This window comes from Cryptomeria japonica, chromosome 4 (genome assembly GCF_030272615.1).
Source record: "Cryptomeria japonica chromosome 4, Sugi_1.0, whole genome shotgun sequence".
NCBI classification, from domain to species: Eukaryota; Viridiplantae; Streptophyta; class Pinopsida; order Cupressales; family Cupressaceae; genus Cryptomeria; species Cryptomeria japonica.
This window is the reverse complement of record NC_081408.1, coordinates 762104633-762122925: the sequence shown is the minus strand read 5'-3', so window position 1 is coordinate 762122925 and position 18293 is coordinate 762104633. Positions and strand designations below refer to the sequence as shown.

Here is an 18293-nt window from a genome sequence, read left to right as displayed (position 1 = left end):
ACATAACATTAAGTTTGTTCATGGATTCGTGAAGAGAAAATGGAATCTAAAAGGCCAGGTGGATGTGGTAGCTATGAATAAAGGATGTATCTCCTTTTCCTTCTCATGTGAGGAAGACCGCAGACAAATCCTCTGCAGTGGAACCTAGATGATAGGTAAATATATAATGTATATCTAGAAATGGTACCCCAACTCAGGTTAGGATGATGAGTTTGTGGTCCAAGTGCCTATTTGGATAAAGCTTCCAGGTCTTCCAATGGAATACTGGGAGGAAGATGTGTTTGTTGGGATAGCTAATGCTTTCGGGAGCTTCTCTCCATTGACCTGGTGACAATGTCCAGAAGAAGACTCATTTATGCTAGAATCTGCATAGGGGTAGGGCCTGATACATATATGCAAGAGGAGATAGAGATAGATTGAAAACTTGGTAAATGGATGCAAAAAATAGTTTATGAAGCTATTCCCTTTGCCTGTTTTCACTATAAGAGAGTTGGGCATTGGGCTAAAAAATGCCCAAATAAAGTTTCCAAAACCTTTGAAGGCTCTTCCTTCTGAAGGTTCAGATCAGGAGAAATAGTGCCAGATTGGAAGAAATGAGGAGGAAATAGCCAGGGAATCAAGAAATGAGATAGTGGATGGAGTGGAAGATAAGATTTCCCAGCAGGAAAACGAGTAGGAGAAAAGTGGAAAGGATTATAATGATGGAGAGAAGAACTCATAATGCAACTACCTAAATGACCAAAAGGACACAACAAATCTGAATATAGATGAGAGTGAAAAGAGGGAAAGTAGTCAGATGGATAAGGGAGACAGTCAAACCAAGGACAATAAGGAGGAGGGAGATGTTCCTAACTCAGAAGAAATTTCTTTTGGGTCAGAAAATGGAGTAAGTTGGTTTCAAGATGCTCAACATGATAATATCCTAGAGCAAGGGCTATTAGAGATATCTCTTGTTTCTCCGGCCCAAGTCAAGCGGACTTTTTCAGAGGAAAATGCTCCAATATGGGGAAATGAAGAAGACATAAAAAAGGCTCTAGGAAAGAGTGGAACAAAAAAGGTTGAGGAAGAAATATTGGAGGATAATAGAAAGGGAAAGAACAAAAATAAATAAATAATAACAACAACCATTTGACTACCAGAAACACTAGAAGTAGACTAGGGGATGTGGGGGCTCAACACACATCACCTGGAAGATATTCAAATGCAAAGAAGAGGACCATGGAAACCAACAAGAATCTAGCAGATGGTACTCAAAGAACCATCTTTGAAACATGTATTTCCAAAAAATCATGAAGATTATATCCTGGAATATTCGAGGATTGAATAATCCTCATAAACAAGATTTAATAAAAAGTATGAGTAGAGACAAAAACCCAGATGTTATTATGATTTAGGAAACTAAAATGTCAAGGGAGAAGGTCGAATATCTGAAAATTTTTAGTAATGGGGGAGTTAGTGGTGGTAGTTCTGAAGGGGCATCTAGGGTATAGCTACTTTTTGGAATAATAATAATGTTAAGGGAGGGGTGTTGATTCAAAATAACGATATGACTTGTATTAGATTTTAGCATTTGAAATATGGTAATTCTTGGATCTTAACTAATGTGTATGCCCCTAACACCAAAGCTGGTAGAAGTGTTTTCTGGAGAAACCTATCCTCAATTAGAAGTAAGTTTGCTGAAGATAGTTGGATTATCATGGGGGATTTCAATACCCCTCTGAGAGAATATGAGAAGAAGGGAGGGAGCCAAACCAATCTGGACAACATATTGGACTTGATGGAGTTCATTATTAACCATGCTCTCCATGATCTGGACTTGCAAGGGGTCAAATGCACTTGGACCAATAGAAGGAGTGGTGAAGACTTAATTTAGGTTAGGCTTGATAGAGCTTTAATCTCTCATGACTGGTTTAATTCCTACTTTTGTTCTTTATCTACTCATATCAGGACCGGGTCGGATCATTATCCTATATCTTTTAATGCCGATCCCAAGCAGGGAAGGACACATTTCCCTTATAGATTTGAAAGAATGTGGACCAAACACTGGGACCTTGAAAGCAGAATCAAGGACTGGTGGCAGGTTAGAGTTGAAGGAAATGCTATGTATAAGGTGGTCAAAAAGCTGAAGTTTGTGAAAGACAAAGTTAAAAGATGGAATAAGGACTCCTTTGGGAAGAATTTTGTCTCCAAAGCTGCCATTCTCTTTGATCTGAAAGATATCCAAGATGAGATTCAGAATAATGGCTACAACAATGTCTCTAGAGAGGCTGAAGATGAGATTTTTATGAAATATCATGATATCATAGCCAAAGAAGAAACTTTCTGGAGACAGAGATTGAGAAATATATGGGTGAAGGAGGGGGATAGAAACACCAAATACTTTCATATGTCCACTTTGAAACACAAGGCTATCAACAAGATTTCTCAGCTTAAAGTCAATAGCATAATTATTGATGATGAAGATTCTATGAGGAAAGTTGCTCTAGAGTTCTTTTCCAATCTTTTGACTAAGGATTAGAACCTGGACCTTCAAGCTCAAAGGGATCTTTTGGACTGCATCCCTTCTATCCTGGATGCTAACCAAAACTCTTATATTACTGCTATCCCAACTAATGATGAGATTTTGAAAGCTATCAATTCTTTTGAAGGTAATAAGGCCCCCGGCCCAGATTGCTTCCCTATGTTCTTTTTCCAAATGTATTGGCATATTGTTGGAAGGGATGTTTCCAGTGCTGTGAAAGAATTCTTTGGTGCTAGGAGAATTTTGAAAGAATTGAATGGTACTTTTATTGCTCTTATTCCCAAGAAGATGGGAGCTGACTCCATGGATCTTTTTAGACCTATCAGCCTCTGCAATTCTCTGTATAAGATTATCTTTAAAGTCTTGACCTCTAGAATTCTGACTTTGCTTCCCTTGATCATATCTCCCTAGCAAAGTGGGTTTATCCCTGGGAGGCAAATTTTGGACTCGATAATCACTGTCTATGAGAACGTTCATTCTCTTTCTAGGGATTAAAAAAAAGGTTTCCTTCTGAAGCTTGACTTATCTAAAGCCTATGATAGAGTTGACTGGGGCTTTATGCAAACTGTTCTTTCTACCTTTGGATTTTGTTCAAGAAGCATCAGTCTTATCATGCAACTCATTTCCTCTACTTCTTTTTCTGTGCTAGTCAATGGGTCTCCCTCCCCCTTTTTCAATTCCTCCAGGGGTCTCAGATAGGGGGATCCTCTATCCCTTGTTCTTTTCATAATCATGGCGGAATTTTTGGGCATATTTATTGGAAAACTTGTTGAGAAGGGAGAGTTTAGAGGGCTTAAACCTTCATCAGTTGACCAAGTGCGTTCTCATCAACAATTTGTGGATGATTCAATTATTATGGAGAATTCTTCTATGAAATATTCTAGAAGCTTAAAGAAAGATTTGGATAGATATGGGAGTGCTACAGGTCAACTGATTAATTGGTCTAAAAGTTTTGTTTATTTCATAAACACTCTAGAGAGAAGACAAACAAAGAGCAGTAATATTTTGCGTAGCCAAATTGGGAATCTCCCTGCTTCCTATCTTGGGCTCCCTTTATGTCAGGTGCCTCTTGATACCTTCTGGGGTGCTCTAGTGGATAAAGTTCATAAGAAGTTAGCTGGATGGAAAGGCTCTTTGCTCAGTCAAGCGGGAAAGGTCCAACTTCTGAAATCTACTCTCTAGAGTATCCCTCTATATGCCATCAGTCTTTTTAGAATCCCTGTTAAGTTTGCGGAGGCTATTGAAAAAATTCAAAGAACCTTTCTTTGGAATGGGGTTGAGGAAAAGAAGAGAATGAATTTGATTGCATGGGACAAGGTGTGCAAACCTATAAGAAAAGGAGGAATTGGTCTTAGAAGAATCAGAGATATGAATGAGTTTCTCATGGCTAAGAAGACATGGAGAGGTTATAAAACTAAGGGAGAATGGAAATTGATATGGGATAATAAGTATAAAAGACAGCTTCCTACCCTTCATAGTTTCCTCAAAGCTGAAGATATTCCGATTGGTTCCAACATCTAGAAAAATGTCACTAGAACTAGAGACATAATAGTCAAAGGAGTGAAATGGAAGGTGGGGAAGGGTAATTTCATTAAATTTTGGGAAGATACTTGGTTGTTAGACTCTCCCATTAGTGACAATCCTGATTGGGGCAAGTTGCAGGATCAATGTAAGGAAAAATTGGTACTACTGTGGCTGACTACTGGAATTTAGGTCAATGGAAGGACTTATCCTCTGTTGATCCTTCCCTTGAGCATCTGAATAAAATTATGAATTCTATGGTGGTGGTTGATGACGAGGACCAACTTATCTAGAAACTTACTGCTGATGGTAATTTTTCTATCTCCTCTCTTTATTTTCAGCAATATTGTAGTCAGGAGAGTCCTTGTTGGGCTAAGGCTTGGGTGAATGGACTTATTCCCAGAATTAATATTTTTTTCTGGACTGTTCTTCAAAATAAGATTCCAACCACTAACAATCTCAAAACTAGAGGTTTTTGTTTGCCTAGTATTTGTCATCTTTGTATGCAGAATGAGGAAACCATTAATCACATGTATATCCATTGTCCTTACTCTGTAGATATTTGGGCTAGATGTCTGGACAACTTCAATGTCAGATGGGTCTTCCCTGAAGCTGTCCAAGATGTTTTCAATTCCTGGTTCCACTCTTCGAAGAACAATTCAGTTAATATGTTATGGAAAATTGCTTTACCCCATATTTGTTGGGGAATCTGGGAAGAGAGAATGATAGTGTTCAGAGATGAGGCATCAAAAGCTCAAATTATTTTTGAGAAAATCAAAAGACATATGGTGGAGAACCTCTACATCACTGGTAGAATAATGAACCCCAAATATCAAGGTGATAACATCATTTTCAAGAATTGGAGAATAAAGGGAAGAGAAATTTATTTTCATCCATCCATGAGGCGAGATGAGAATGCCCCCCTCATGGATGGATGAAAATAAATTTTGATGGTGCTTCCAAGGGTAATCCTGGCAATACAGGGTGTGGTGTGGTGTTAAGAGATGAAGGGGGAATATGCAAAGCTATCAAATGTATTCCTATAGGTCACCAAACCAATCATGTTGCTGAGGCCATTGTTGCTTATCATGGGTTGTTTCTTGCTAAAGATTCAAATTGCACTAAAGTTTGGGTTGAAGGTGATTCTTTGAACATTATTAATTGCTTGAATAATGTTTTCCCTCCCTCTTGGTCTATACGCAATGCCATCAAAACTGCAAAGGAAATTAGTTAAACCTTTGAAATGTGTATTTTCACACATGCATATAGATAAGCCAACATGTGTGCTGATTGGGCTGCCAACCTAGCTTGCCGCTCTGACAAAATCATTGCCCTTTATGGTGAGAGTAATCTCAAGTGTGAGGAAAAATCTCTGATTGAACTGGACAATATCCAGATGAAGCAACGTGTCTTTGCTAATCACAATTTCTAATGCATTTTCCTCATTTTTCTATGATTGATCAATACGATGATGAGGCTTGTTTTATTTGTCATATCATATTTACTTGGCACAGATTCTGGGTGGCTCTTCATAACAACAATAAAATTGTTAGGTTTTTTCACAGAGATCACAGAGAAAATAACAGAGCTGCAATAAGGAAGAATTGGGAATTTAAGGATAAAATGGGAGGTAATAAAAAGAGGTTTGAACTGACTTCTTGCTCAGACTGGAAGAAAAACAACGGAGTCTGGGAGATTCTTCAAGAGGGAGGTTTGAATGTTTTTATGCAAAGGCTTTGCGGCAAAGACCCTACTGTCACTGAGCATTTCATAAAAAACTGGAAGAATGGTAAGGTTCTTGTTGGTACCTTGATGATGCAAGTGGACGAGGATGTCATTGCTGAAGCTACAAGTATGGTTAAAGAAGGTATGAAATTTTATAGAGACCGAAGTGTGTCTGACAAGGCCGCAGATAGGTTTCCTGTCACTGATGGAGAAAAAAGGAAATTGGTGAAGGCGGATAATCCCTACTATTCCCCTAAGCGTATTTGCAGGCCGTGGAGGTTTGTTTTGTTTGCCACCATCAACTACATTACTCTAGACGATAGATTCACAAGGGCTTATGGGCATCACTTTGTGCTACTCAACCACTTTCACCATGGTGACAAGGTTAGTCTTCCTTACTATCTTGCTTGCTCTATGGATCATACTATTTGTGAAGTGCAAAAAGATTCTCAAAAAGATCACGCCCTCCACCAGGGTTTAATGGTTTTTGTTTATAAGATGTTGAAGGGGAAAATTATTGAGAAACCCATTATTATAGGCAAACAAATTAGGGGTGATGATACTGAAAGTGAGAATAGTGGATTCAATCTCTATTCTGAAACTGAGGGTGAGTATGAGGATTTTAGCAATAAGGGGAAGACCAAGGGAAAGAGCAAGGGGACTGCTGTGGATTTTGACCTTTCAGACTCCGAGGATGAGTCTTTTGATGATAAATTCATAAAAAGCAAGAAGAGAAAGGGAATGGGTAAGCAAACCCAAAGGACCAAGAAGAATAGTAAGGGGATAAACAAGGTGAAAAGGAAGATTATTATTTCTTCTGATGAGGATTCCGAGGCTGAAAAAACTGACAATAATAAGGGTAAGGAGGAAGATGAAATGCTGGATGGTGATCATGGGGAGAATGTGAACACACAAAGAATGCAGAATGAGGGTCAGGAGAACAACATGGGCAATCAAAATGTCTAGAATGGTGGCATTGGTAATGACATCATCAAGGGTTTTTGTGAGGTCATTCACAAAATGGCGAAAGAGATTGGTGACTTGAAGACTGACCTCAATATGATAAAAAAAGCTACTATGGGTGAGAAGCCTCTCTCTAAGAATGTTAAAGAATTAATGGTTGCTATTAACAAGGATGAGGCAATTGAGGCAATGGTTAGTAAAATTATGGAAATGGAAAAGAAGGTGAAGGAGTTGGAAGGGATCAGAGATGATAAGGGTCTAGAAACTAACCTGAACAATCTGGTCAATAGAGTGGATATGATGGAGCTTACTGTGAAGAGGATTGCTGAGTAAAACTTCTAGATCCTTAAGGCCATTGTTGACCATGTTAACACGCTGATTAATAAATTTGAACAGATTAAAGGCAAGGAGCATGATAAGGATCAAACTTAGAAGAAGGGTCATGAAAAAAGAACAAGGGCCAACACTCGGAAACAGGTTGATATCAAGGAAAAAGAGCTGGATGATATGAAAAACTTTGCGGTCAATATGAAGCAAATGGTGGTTCATGCGAAAGAACTCATAAGAAACATTTAGCTGTCCTTGTCCTTGTGCTATCTTGGTGCTGTCTTTGTGCTGTCCTTTGGCTGTCTAGTGCTGTTCTCTTTGTCTTGTGCTCCCTTTTTGTTTTAACTGGGACTTGTTCTTTGTATGGGTTACCAGGCATTGTTATTTCATGCCTCTTTAATGATTTATCTTTCTCCTACTATGTAACAAGGTTTCGGGTTCCTTTCAAAAACCCATTTTTAATTAATCAAAACATATATTGGTTTACAGTAATGAAGGAAGCGAACGAAAACTTTTCAAAACAAGAGTGCTTGTGAGGAAATTGGAGGAGTACAACTAAAGCCCACAAACACCAAAAACATATCCTCCATGTGATCATGCACTTTTCATTCAGCCGCTGGTGCACTCATGTGCCATGTGACCATGCTCACCGCACTTGTAACAAGCCCCACCACCTCCGCCACTGCCACGTTGCTGAGGGAACTCCCTCATCATAAGACCAATGTCACCATAGTTATCACAAGCACCGCCTCCATAGTCACCACGACCACTGCAACATCCATCGCCATAACCCCTGCCTCCATAGCCACTACCATCACTACCATAACCCCCACGTCCATAGACATCACCACCATAACCCTCACCATTACCACCATTGGAACCCCCACCACCTCATCTAATGCCACCATGACCACCACCTCCATAGCCACCGCTACCACCAAAGACGCCACCACTGCTGCTGCCACCATCACTACTACCCTGAACATATGCTCCATTAGGTCCAGTAACATCTACGACCTTGGTACAACCATCATTTCTTTTCTCCACAAAAAATTCCACCGATTCACCTTCAACCAAGCTGCGAAAACCATTCACATGAAGAGATGAATGGTGCACAAACAAATCCTCGTTGCCACCATTAGGTGCTATGAATCTATAACCATTCTGCATTTTAAACCACTTCACCATTCTAGACTGTTTCTCTGCCATTTCTACAACCAACACTTTGTAGAGAATGGAAAACCCCTGACTAAAATTAAAAACTATTGATTATGTGTTTAAGATGGAATAACTTACATTGTGTTCTTTATAGGTATTGTTACATTGTTGGAATTACTCTAGATATGAGTTGGATTAGCATTGTCTATTGTGAGGACTTATATCTTGCATTTTATTATAATTGATATTGTTGTCAATTAATATATTGGTTTGGAGTTTTGAGGCTAGTGTTTTCACATAATACATTTCTCATGATAAATTACTATGTTATGGTGAATGATTTATTGTCTTGTTTATTTCTTGAAAAGTATTTTAGATCATTTTTTTCATCTCTATTGTTATTAGATTACTATAGGAATAATTCATGCTCCTTGTCTTCCTTTCAATTAGGCACATTGTTTGGAGGGAAGATGTAATTTCTATTCCATATAAGAGATCAAGTAGAAATGGGAAAAATAGATTTGTTGAAAAAAAAAATACATTCGCCCAATTGATGATCTGATTAATGATCAATGACCTATCTCTCAATGTTTGTGATAGAACCTAAAATCTCATGTTAGAAAACAACTAAAATATTGTTGAAATTCGCATGCGTTACCTCGGTTTATATTTGGTAGGATGAAAAGATGTGCATTGCACAAGGTATTTTGATGATCACATGTAAAGTTCTATATGTAAATAGAACCATAATGTCCACAAAGACACTGATGTAAATGCATGTTTATTTCAAAATACAAAACAAATGTAATCTTCGCTCGACATTTATAAAATTTATATATACAAAAGCTCCATGGAAATTTGTAAATGCTTCTACATGCGCCACAAGGCAAACTTGTAAACTTCATATGCTTCACTCAATAACATTCAATTTTACCCCTTTTCTAAATATGATTTAGGTATCTTCTCTATCAGCGACATGCATTTGTATGACCACTCTAAGAACTTCTTGGTTGAGAATCACTTTTATATCTACTCCATAACAAACAAATTTTATGGCTTACATGGGTCATTTCTAGTCACTGTCAACTTTTTAAAAAGAGCAATAACTATCAGCAGGAGCACTTTTAATAGTTATAGTTGATGGCAAGATGAAATTAACTATGATTTTCTCCTGAAGTTGAGGAGCATGGCTAGAATCGATTTATAGATTTAACTATTATTTGCTCTTGGAGTGGAGGAATGTGGCTATAATCTATTTATTGAGTTAAAAGCCCACTGCAACTGCTCATGATTTGAATAACCATAGTTGAATTTACATAAATTTCATATTTGTCAACTACAAAGTAAGGTATAAAGAGCTTAAGTCCACTTCATCATTTTTTATGATATATAGAATGCAAGTTGAAGTGGAATGTCATATCTTTGATTACGACATTTATAGCCAAGCTCTAAGACATAAAGAAGAAAACATATGGCATTTATTGTGTTGTAATCATAGGACCTCAAGTTAAATCCTTCTCTATTGTTATACTATTAAGGAAATATTTTAGTACACCTATCTCCTTACAATCTATTAATGGAGTTGGGCTTATGAAGTAATGAAATTCAGATGTGCAACACACTATCAAATTTCTACCATACACTTCCTTGTCGGGATGTGTGTTACAAATGATTGATTTTTAGAATCGGGCTTGAAGAATGTATGTTTACTTCACCATCATTCTCAATCACATAACCACCACTTTTTGTTCGATAAATAACATTAGAATATTTTGGAAATCTGATGCAAGAGCATCCTCGGTTCATAGCAATCTTGCATCAACCAAAAATATTTCATTTCTGTTTTGCTTTTTGTTTGTAGTTTCAACATATCTTTATGTGTGTCCCGGATTTGGCTCACCGGAACCTGTGGAGTTGGATTTTACTTGAAGACTTGATCATCTTCCTTATTCCCAAACCTTGGAGCATTTGGATCATTTTTCGGCAAGATATCACTACCAGTTTCCGAGATAATTTCCTATTACCGGTTGATAGATTCCTGTTACCAGTTGCCTGGACCTATTTACATTGGTGACCTACCAGATCCCTTCCATAGCTTGCGAAACCCTAAGAATTGATTCTGATGTTCCTTGGTGTGTGGCTGACCTTTTCCAGTGATCTACACTTCATCCTGTGGATTTTTCGGAGGAATTTCTTTGGCGGAGGCCGACCTTGTTAATTTTGCACATTAGGTCTTGTTCTTCAGGTTTTGATCCTTTTTTGGGCTGACCAGATCCCTTTGGATCATATAAATTATTGTAATAGAGTAGTAGAATATAATTAAGAAGTGAGACCTAGCATAGAAGATAGATCTTGTGATTTGAGGTCTCGGTTGTGACCTATTTTGTACTTTGAGCATGTTCTAGCAGGCCTGTGAGCCGGTATCTGTAACCTGGTTGTTACCGATTGGTTGTAATCAATTTTCATGTTATAATTCAATATGTTTTGTATTTCCTCCATCATGTCCTTGTGTTTCCATTGTGTTTACTCTTATTGACCGGTTTGGATTGATCTCTTTGAGGTCCCTCCTAACCGGTGACTACTTCAAGTGGTATCCGAGTGAGTTTTCATTCCAGAGGTTGTGTTGTCCTGAGAATTTTATTGTAGGGTGGTGGACTGTGGATCCGACCTGTAGCTGTAGAGGACTGACGTAAAGATGGCACAAAGAGGAACTAGGAATGGTGGAGCATGTGGGAATGCACACCCTATTGTGATGGAAATATTGTGAGGAATAGAAGCTCGGTTGGAATCGATGGAGAGAGCCCAAAGAAGAGGCTGACATATTGAAGATGTAAGTGAAGATGAAGGAGAAGAAGCCTCGACAAAACAAGTAAACCCACCAGTGGTCGATATGAATGAGCAAAGGTTTTTGAGGGTTTTGAGTAGGGAGAATACTAAACCTCATTTTACGCCACCAGAATATGATGGAAAGTTGGATTTAGATTAATTGATGGATTGCATCTCCGAGATGGAGAAATATTTTAATTTTGAAAACATTGCAGAAGAAAGGAAGGTGAAATAGACCTGTACCTACACTAATACATTTGGACTAGATTTTTGACTAAGGTTTCCGACGGAGAAGGTATATTGTGGCCAAATTTGATTTTTTTTGAAAAAATGTCTGCATTCGTTGTAATTATGACAGAAATTTCCCATTTAGTTTCGACGAAGGCATTAGCAATGAGAATTTTCTTTTTTTTCAAAAAAGTGCTCGAGTTCGTCGTAATTCTGACGATAGCGGCCATTATAAAATAAAAAAAGAGGCAGGGAATTCATTTGTGAATTGCAATCTCGCGTAGGCATCCGTGGTGAATTCAACCCCCAAGAACATCAAACCCACGTCAAAGGTAATCCCATGTAGGAGGTAGATTCAAATTGCCCTAGTTTTTAATTTCATGTTGCAAAAAATATACATGTGGTGGTTAATTGTCCTAGTTTAATCTCATAAAACCATAGAACTGTGATTGAGGAGTGAGCATTCAATTTTGTAGCAGCAATCCCTTCCTCCCGTATACGCGCGTGTTGATTGTTCACATGAGATCACATCTCTTTGCAGCATCGTATCAAACAATTCACGAGCCTTGTCCATGTTTCCACATTTTGCATTCATGTCAAGTAGGGGATTTGCAAGTACAACACCTAACAAAATTCCTCTATCCGTTATGCTTTGATGGATGTCCATACCCTGTTCCAAAGCTCCCATTTTTGCACAGGCAGAGAGGATGCTGGAAAAGGTTGTGGAATTTGGCTTTATGCATTCCGATTTCATTTGCTTGAAAGTGTCTAAAGCCTTTTCGACAAATCCATTTTGTGCATTTCCAGCAATCGTTGCAGTCCACGAGACAACATTTCTTTCAAGCATTCTATCAAACAGTTCACGTGCCTTGTCTATGCTTCCACATTTTGCATACATGTCTACCAGGGTTGTTAAAACTACAATATCTGACAAAATTTCTCTATCCTTTATGCTTCGATGAATGTCCATACCCTGTTCCAAATCTCCCATTTTGGCACAGGCAGGGAGGATAGTAGCAATGGTTGTGGAATTTGGCTTTACACCTACAGATTGCATTTGCTTGAAAGTTTCTAAAGCCTTCTCAACAAATCCATTTTGTGCAGTTGCAACTACATCTGACAAAATTCCTCTATCTTTTATGCTTTGATGGATGTCCATACCCTATTCCAAAGCTCCCATTTTGGCACAGGCTAGGAGTACGCTGGCAAACGTAACTAAAGAAATGCAATGATCAACTCCAAAGACATCAAACCACTACTAACAAAACCGAGAGTCTAAAATATGATAGGGAATAGTGTGAGCTATCCTGAAATAAAATATTTTATTTTCAATTTCAACTAAAACATAATTACTCAGCCATTTAATGCTATTAATAAGTGTTTAATTTATGAAAGAGATAAATGGTTGGCCACAAGTACATGAGTTAGTAAATGGACACAAATAAGTGAATTTGATATTCAAAACTATCTACAATGAATTTAATTCTTGTCCATTAGTCATTTATGTTTGCAATAAGCATCTTTCTTTGTTTTTCTTAATCTTTATTCATAGTTATGTGCATATTTCACATTCAATAATTAGGATATCAATTGCTATGGCTGAACACTAGCATGATGTTTGTGTTTTGGTATAGATGCGTGGAAACATAATTATGGGATTGTTATATTATAGAGATCATAAATCTAGATATCGCATATTAGTTCTAGCTCTTCTTGGATTGAGTCTAAAGTTGACATACAGTCATAAAGCCATTATTAGCATATCTATCCATTTCTAGTAAAGACAATTGAGAAAGTCATTTTGATATTGAGAGTTTCTTATATGTTTACCTATTGATAATTATTAAGTCATAATATTTAGGTCTATTTATCTCTCTTGCAAAACCTCTGTAAGTGTCCTAGATTGTCCCTACTACTCACTCTTCAATGAAATAGTGGAGTTCTAAAGATTTGTTGCACAAGATGGTGTTGAACGTATCAACAAGGCTAGCATGGAAGGCATGTTCAAGCTTCCACTTGTACAACTTACAACAAATGATTTGTTGATAGAAGAAATTCTTGAAATATGAATACAATTGAAAGACAAGTAAGTACATACAAATCTCCTTAGTTGAAAGTAAAATATGTGTATAAAAAGAGTACATTGAATCCCAATCCATAAACACAATAGAGATACCGATGGAGACTTAATTGGATGTAGCATGTCGCACCAAAGTTGTTAGAGTATGCTAAGCTAGTACATAATGTTTCCTAAAGCCACATTAGTATTTTACCTAGATCATTATCTACCAAAACTAACTATAGTAATCCTTTTGAGGATTCATTTCATGGTGCTAGATCTTCATTTGGTTCAACTTCTTGTTAGAGAAAAGAATAGTTATTTCTTGAGGTAGATGAATATCACATCAACAAATGACAAGACCCTTTCTAGAATATAACAAATTCTACTCCAACAAAAGATCATGGGGGTTTCACTAGAGATATTGAATAAGAGATAGACTTCTATTGCTGCATTAAAAGCATTGGCATGTTCTTCTTTTATTGATGTAAACTCTCTGTGACACCACCACAACCAACAAAGGTGTAAAAAGTTGTTTGCAATGTATGGATTTTTAGGATTGTCCTTTGAGAAAACAGAATTAAAGTATGGAAGCAGGATCTGCCATCTCCTGAGGGAATCTTGATGAAAAATAATTGTAAAATATTTGGGCGAGCTTATATGCAAAATAAGCAAACTAGAAATCTAAATTCAATAAGATGCTTTGTTCAATGATGATAATTTCTATTTTCTTGCCTGTGAAGAAAGACCATGCCAGACAATATCAATGAACAACAAAATAAGGAGACAATTGCTAGATTGTGGTCTAACTTGAAAAGAAAAGGTGATGGAAAATGTTATTGTCCATGCAAAATTTGTAAGGGGTTAAAGACTAGAAGACTTCTAATCAAAACAATGAAGAAACATTGTAGGCTGCATGGTCACATTGAAGGTGGACATGATTATCATCCATTGGTAATTTTTTCATTATATCGTGGTGACAATTTATATACATAATAAATCACGTGATGATGAGATCATGATCACGGTTTATTTTTTCCTATCAATTTTATATAGGTCGAGCACCCCGGAGCACATGGTATGGATCAACACAACCCTAAGAATATGGTTTTTGAAGTGGACGAACATGGAGGTGTGAATATCGAAGCTGAAGATAATGATCCCATGGAAGATGACGATCATGAGCCAGAAAATACAATTGAAGATGATGGTACAAATACATTGATCCATGACTCATTTAGTACTCGTGCAATTGATCATGATGATGAAGATGACCTTGATGTTGTTCATGATGTCCCTCTACTTGAGAAGGCATTTGAGGCCCTTTACAAAGGCTCGCAAGCAACTCTTCTCTCCGCCGTATTATTGTTGGTGAACTTGAAGGTTATGAATGATTTATCCAACATAACAATGTCACGTATGTTAAGGTATGTCATATATGCCATAATAAACTATGAATCATGCTGTACCATTAATATTCTTTATTATAACAAATTATATTTTTTCACTGTAGATTGATAGGTGAGTTTTTGTTACCACCATCCAAATATTCTACCTCGCTCATACCGAGAATTATCTGCCGTTATGAAAGATATTGGAATGGAGTATCAATCAATAGATGCTTGTCTCAATGATCATATTATATATCATAAACAACATGAATTTTGAACTGAATGCCCTGAATGTCATATCAGTAGATATCAAATAGATCAAATAACAAAAAGGGTTCCTCGCAAGGTTCTTTGCTATATTCCCATTATTCCACGTATGCAACGATTATTCAAGTGCACTAGCTTGGCACAATTTATGGATTACCATGCACGCAATAGAAGTCGAGATGACATTATTCGAATGCCTGCGGATGGTTCAGCATTTATGGACATAGAGGAAAAGTGGCCACACTTTAAAGAAGAACCTCGTAATCTCAAGCTTTCATTGGCAGTGGACGGTGTCAATCCATTTGGAGAGATGAGATATGTTTACTTAGTGTGGCCTATTTTTGTTATCAACAATAACATTCCTCCATGGATGTCAATAAAGAGGGAGCACATAATGTTGGCAATGATTATTCTAGGTATTTTATCATTTAAATATAGTCGTCTAAATTTAATTATAAATATTGCAGTAAAATGGTCACAATAATAATGTAATGTTTTTGTTCATTCGATTAGGTAAGTACCAAGTTAAAGATATGAATGTATATATCGAGCCTCTTATCGATGAGTTGCCAGAGTTATGGAATGGTGTCACTATGTATGACGTCTCTAGACCAATAGGACAAAGACAATTTCAATTCCATGCGATGCTTCTCTGGACAATACACGATGCCCCAGGGCTAACACATTTTTGTGGTATGTTATAGTGTTTAAGTTGTGCATGAACATTATAATTCAAAAAATTATCATATTTAATCCAATTATACATTATCTTGTAGGTCTTCAAACAAAGGGAAAATTTGCATGTCCTGTTTGTGGTCCAAAGATGAAATCTCGTCATTCAAAAAGTTTACGAAAGCAGGTGCTTGATGAGTATAGGCACTTTCTCCACATAAATCATAAGTATCAAAATACTGAAAAACATCTTTTCAATGGGAAAGAAGAGAATACATCAAAGCCACGAATAATGACACCTCACCTGTGGAAGTTGGAATATAATAGAATTAATCGTCAAGGTAATGCCATTCCATCTATTGGTTTGTCATAAAACATCTTTTCTATTTTGTTTTGTTTACTGATGATGTGATTGATGATCATGAAGGTCATGAAGGCATAAATGACCACCTTCCTAAGGGAATAAAAAGTTATCCCATGACAATTTATTAGGTTGCCCTACTACGAGCAGTTACAAATTGTTCATTTGTTTGATAGTATGCATATTGGAAAGAATATAATAGAGACAGTATGGAAAATATGGAAGGCGTGACAAAGAAAAAATTGTCAAAATATATAGTGACATTCAGGATTCCAATCATGCAATGATAAATGTCATTCAATCAAATAGCCATAGAGACCAGATTAATATAAGTGAGCTTCCTTGGTTATTAATGGGCCAACAAAGCAATGCTATAAAAGAAGTCATACGAAAAATTCGATTCCCCACAGGATTTGCTACAAACATAAACAATCTCATATCAAAGAAAAGTGAATTTGGGCCAGGGATGAAATCGCATGATTGGCATACCTTCATTAAGGTAATTCACGTTCTTGTGTTTTTAGTATGTATTTAAGTACTGCACGTACGTGTACTTTTCATTATGTTACAAAAAAATGAAAAGATAATTTTATAATTGTTGCAGTACGTTCTACCTCTATCTCTCCCAGACGACTTCGACAATAATGTCAAGCAAGTCATATATGATCTTGGAAAATACATGAGTTAAGTAGTGATATTTGTTTAGTTTGTTGTATAGATATTATATTTGCGATTTGTTTTACTTGTTATGTAATATATTTTTTTGCATCTTGAATACCTTGTAGGTGGTTGTCATGCAAAGAAATCAATAAAGATGATATAAAATATTGGAAGAGAAAAATTCCTCGTTTAATGTGTGAAATGCAAAAGTGTCTACCTCTAGCTTTTTTCAATGCACAAGAACACTACCTCATACACCAAGTTGAGGAGATTGAATTATGTGGACTTGAACACACTAGGTCAATGTGGATGGTTGAGAGGCACTTGAAATTTTTGAAGGCTTTGGTTCGACAAAGAGCACATCCTGAGGGTTCTATGGTGGAGGGATATATGGTATACCAGACTATGGTGTACATTTCTGAATATCTTCCTAAGTTTGCAGCAAAGATCCACATGGATTGCATTTGGGATCCCAACACCATTAACAAATTCAAATGGGAGTACTTGACGGGGAAAGGTAGATTGAGGAAAGTGAGAGGTAATTATAAGATGTTATTGTATTTAATTAATTCTTAATCTTCAAAATAAATCGATTGTAAGACGTTTATTTATTTTTTGTACAGTTGGTCGAGAGTGGGATGCAATACATTTGTATATTGCAAACAATCTTGATTGGATGACGGTATGGATTGAACGTTGTCAACATTCTAGATGCACGTTAACATGGGAAGGTGTGGCTTCATTGGTTAAAGAAGCACATCGTAATGGAGATTCCAATGTTACGCAAAGGGAAATTGATTTAGCATATGGTTTAAGAGATAAATAGGTACATATAAATTTATTAATCATGCATATGTTTATCAAATCATATTGCAATAAATTTTACATGTTTGACATATCGCAGGTCAAACACCACAACACTATGTGCTGCAATGGTCATAAATTTCGCATAAAAAAGTTGGATGACATGAAGAAAACTTGTGATTCTGGCATCACTGCAGTCTTTGAGGTGACAAATATTTCATCGAGAAATGACATTCATCCTCAACATTCTCAAAATCGATACTATGACATTTTGGATGATATACTTGAGTGCGACTTTAATTCCTTCAAATTAGTTTTGTTCGTCGTCAAATGGTACAAGCTACGATTGAATAAAAATGATCCTAATAGAACTATTATTGAACATGATAATGGTTTTATAATGCTAAATACAAGGTCATTTGAACCAGTTGGGGATGAGCCCTATGTTCTTCCAAGCCAATGTGAGCAAGTATTTTACTCAGAGGTTCCACATAAATCGGGTTGGTCATTTGTTGTTAGACATGATCCAAGAGGAAGGCCGATAAAGTATAATGTGATGGAAGAAGAAGATACCAAAGAAGAAGATACCGAAGAAGTAGAAGATGAAGTGGATGATGATCACGATCAACAGTTTCTCAATGATGATGAAGAAGAACAAGAAGAAGAAGAAGAGGATGATGATGATGATGACGATGATGGTGATGGTGATGGTGATGGTGATGGTGATGGTGATGGTGTTGATGGTGATGGTGATGGTGATGATGGTGATGATGATGGTGAAGATGTTGATGATGATGATGATGATCATAA

The 18293-nt window shown here is 36.8% G+C and overlaps 1 protein-coding gene and 1 pseudogene across 1 annotated transcript; one reads left to right on the top strand and one right to left on the bottom strand.

Moving 5' to 3' along the window:
• The first annotated feature begins 3253 nt into the window (after window positions 1–3253).
• Window positions 3254–3703, top strand: LOC131875376 (uncharacterized). Its single transcript, XM_059219486.1, has one exon. It carries the CDS (start codon window positions 3254–3256, stop codon window positions 3701–3703), a length of 450 nt encoding a protein of 149 aa, XP_059075469.1.
• A 3963-nt stretch (window positions 3704–7666) lies between these two features.
• On the bottom strand, window positions 7667–8266 carry LOC131061642 (glycine-rich protein 2-like; annotated as a pseudogene).
• Between the last annotated feature and the right edge of the window lie 10027 nt (window positions 8267–18293).

Bases quoted from the DNA above. Each gene is read 5' to 3' on its own strand.
- LOC131875376 (XM_059219486.1), top strand. From the start codon at position 3,254: ATGGCGGAATTTTTGGGCATATTTATTGGAAAACTTGTTGAGAAGGGA.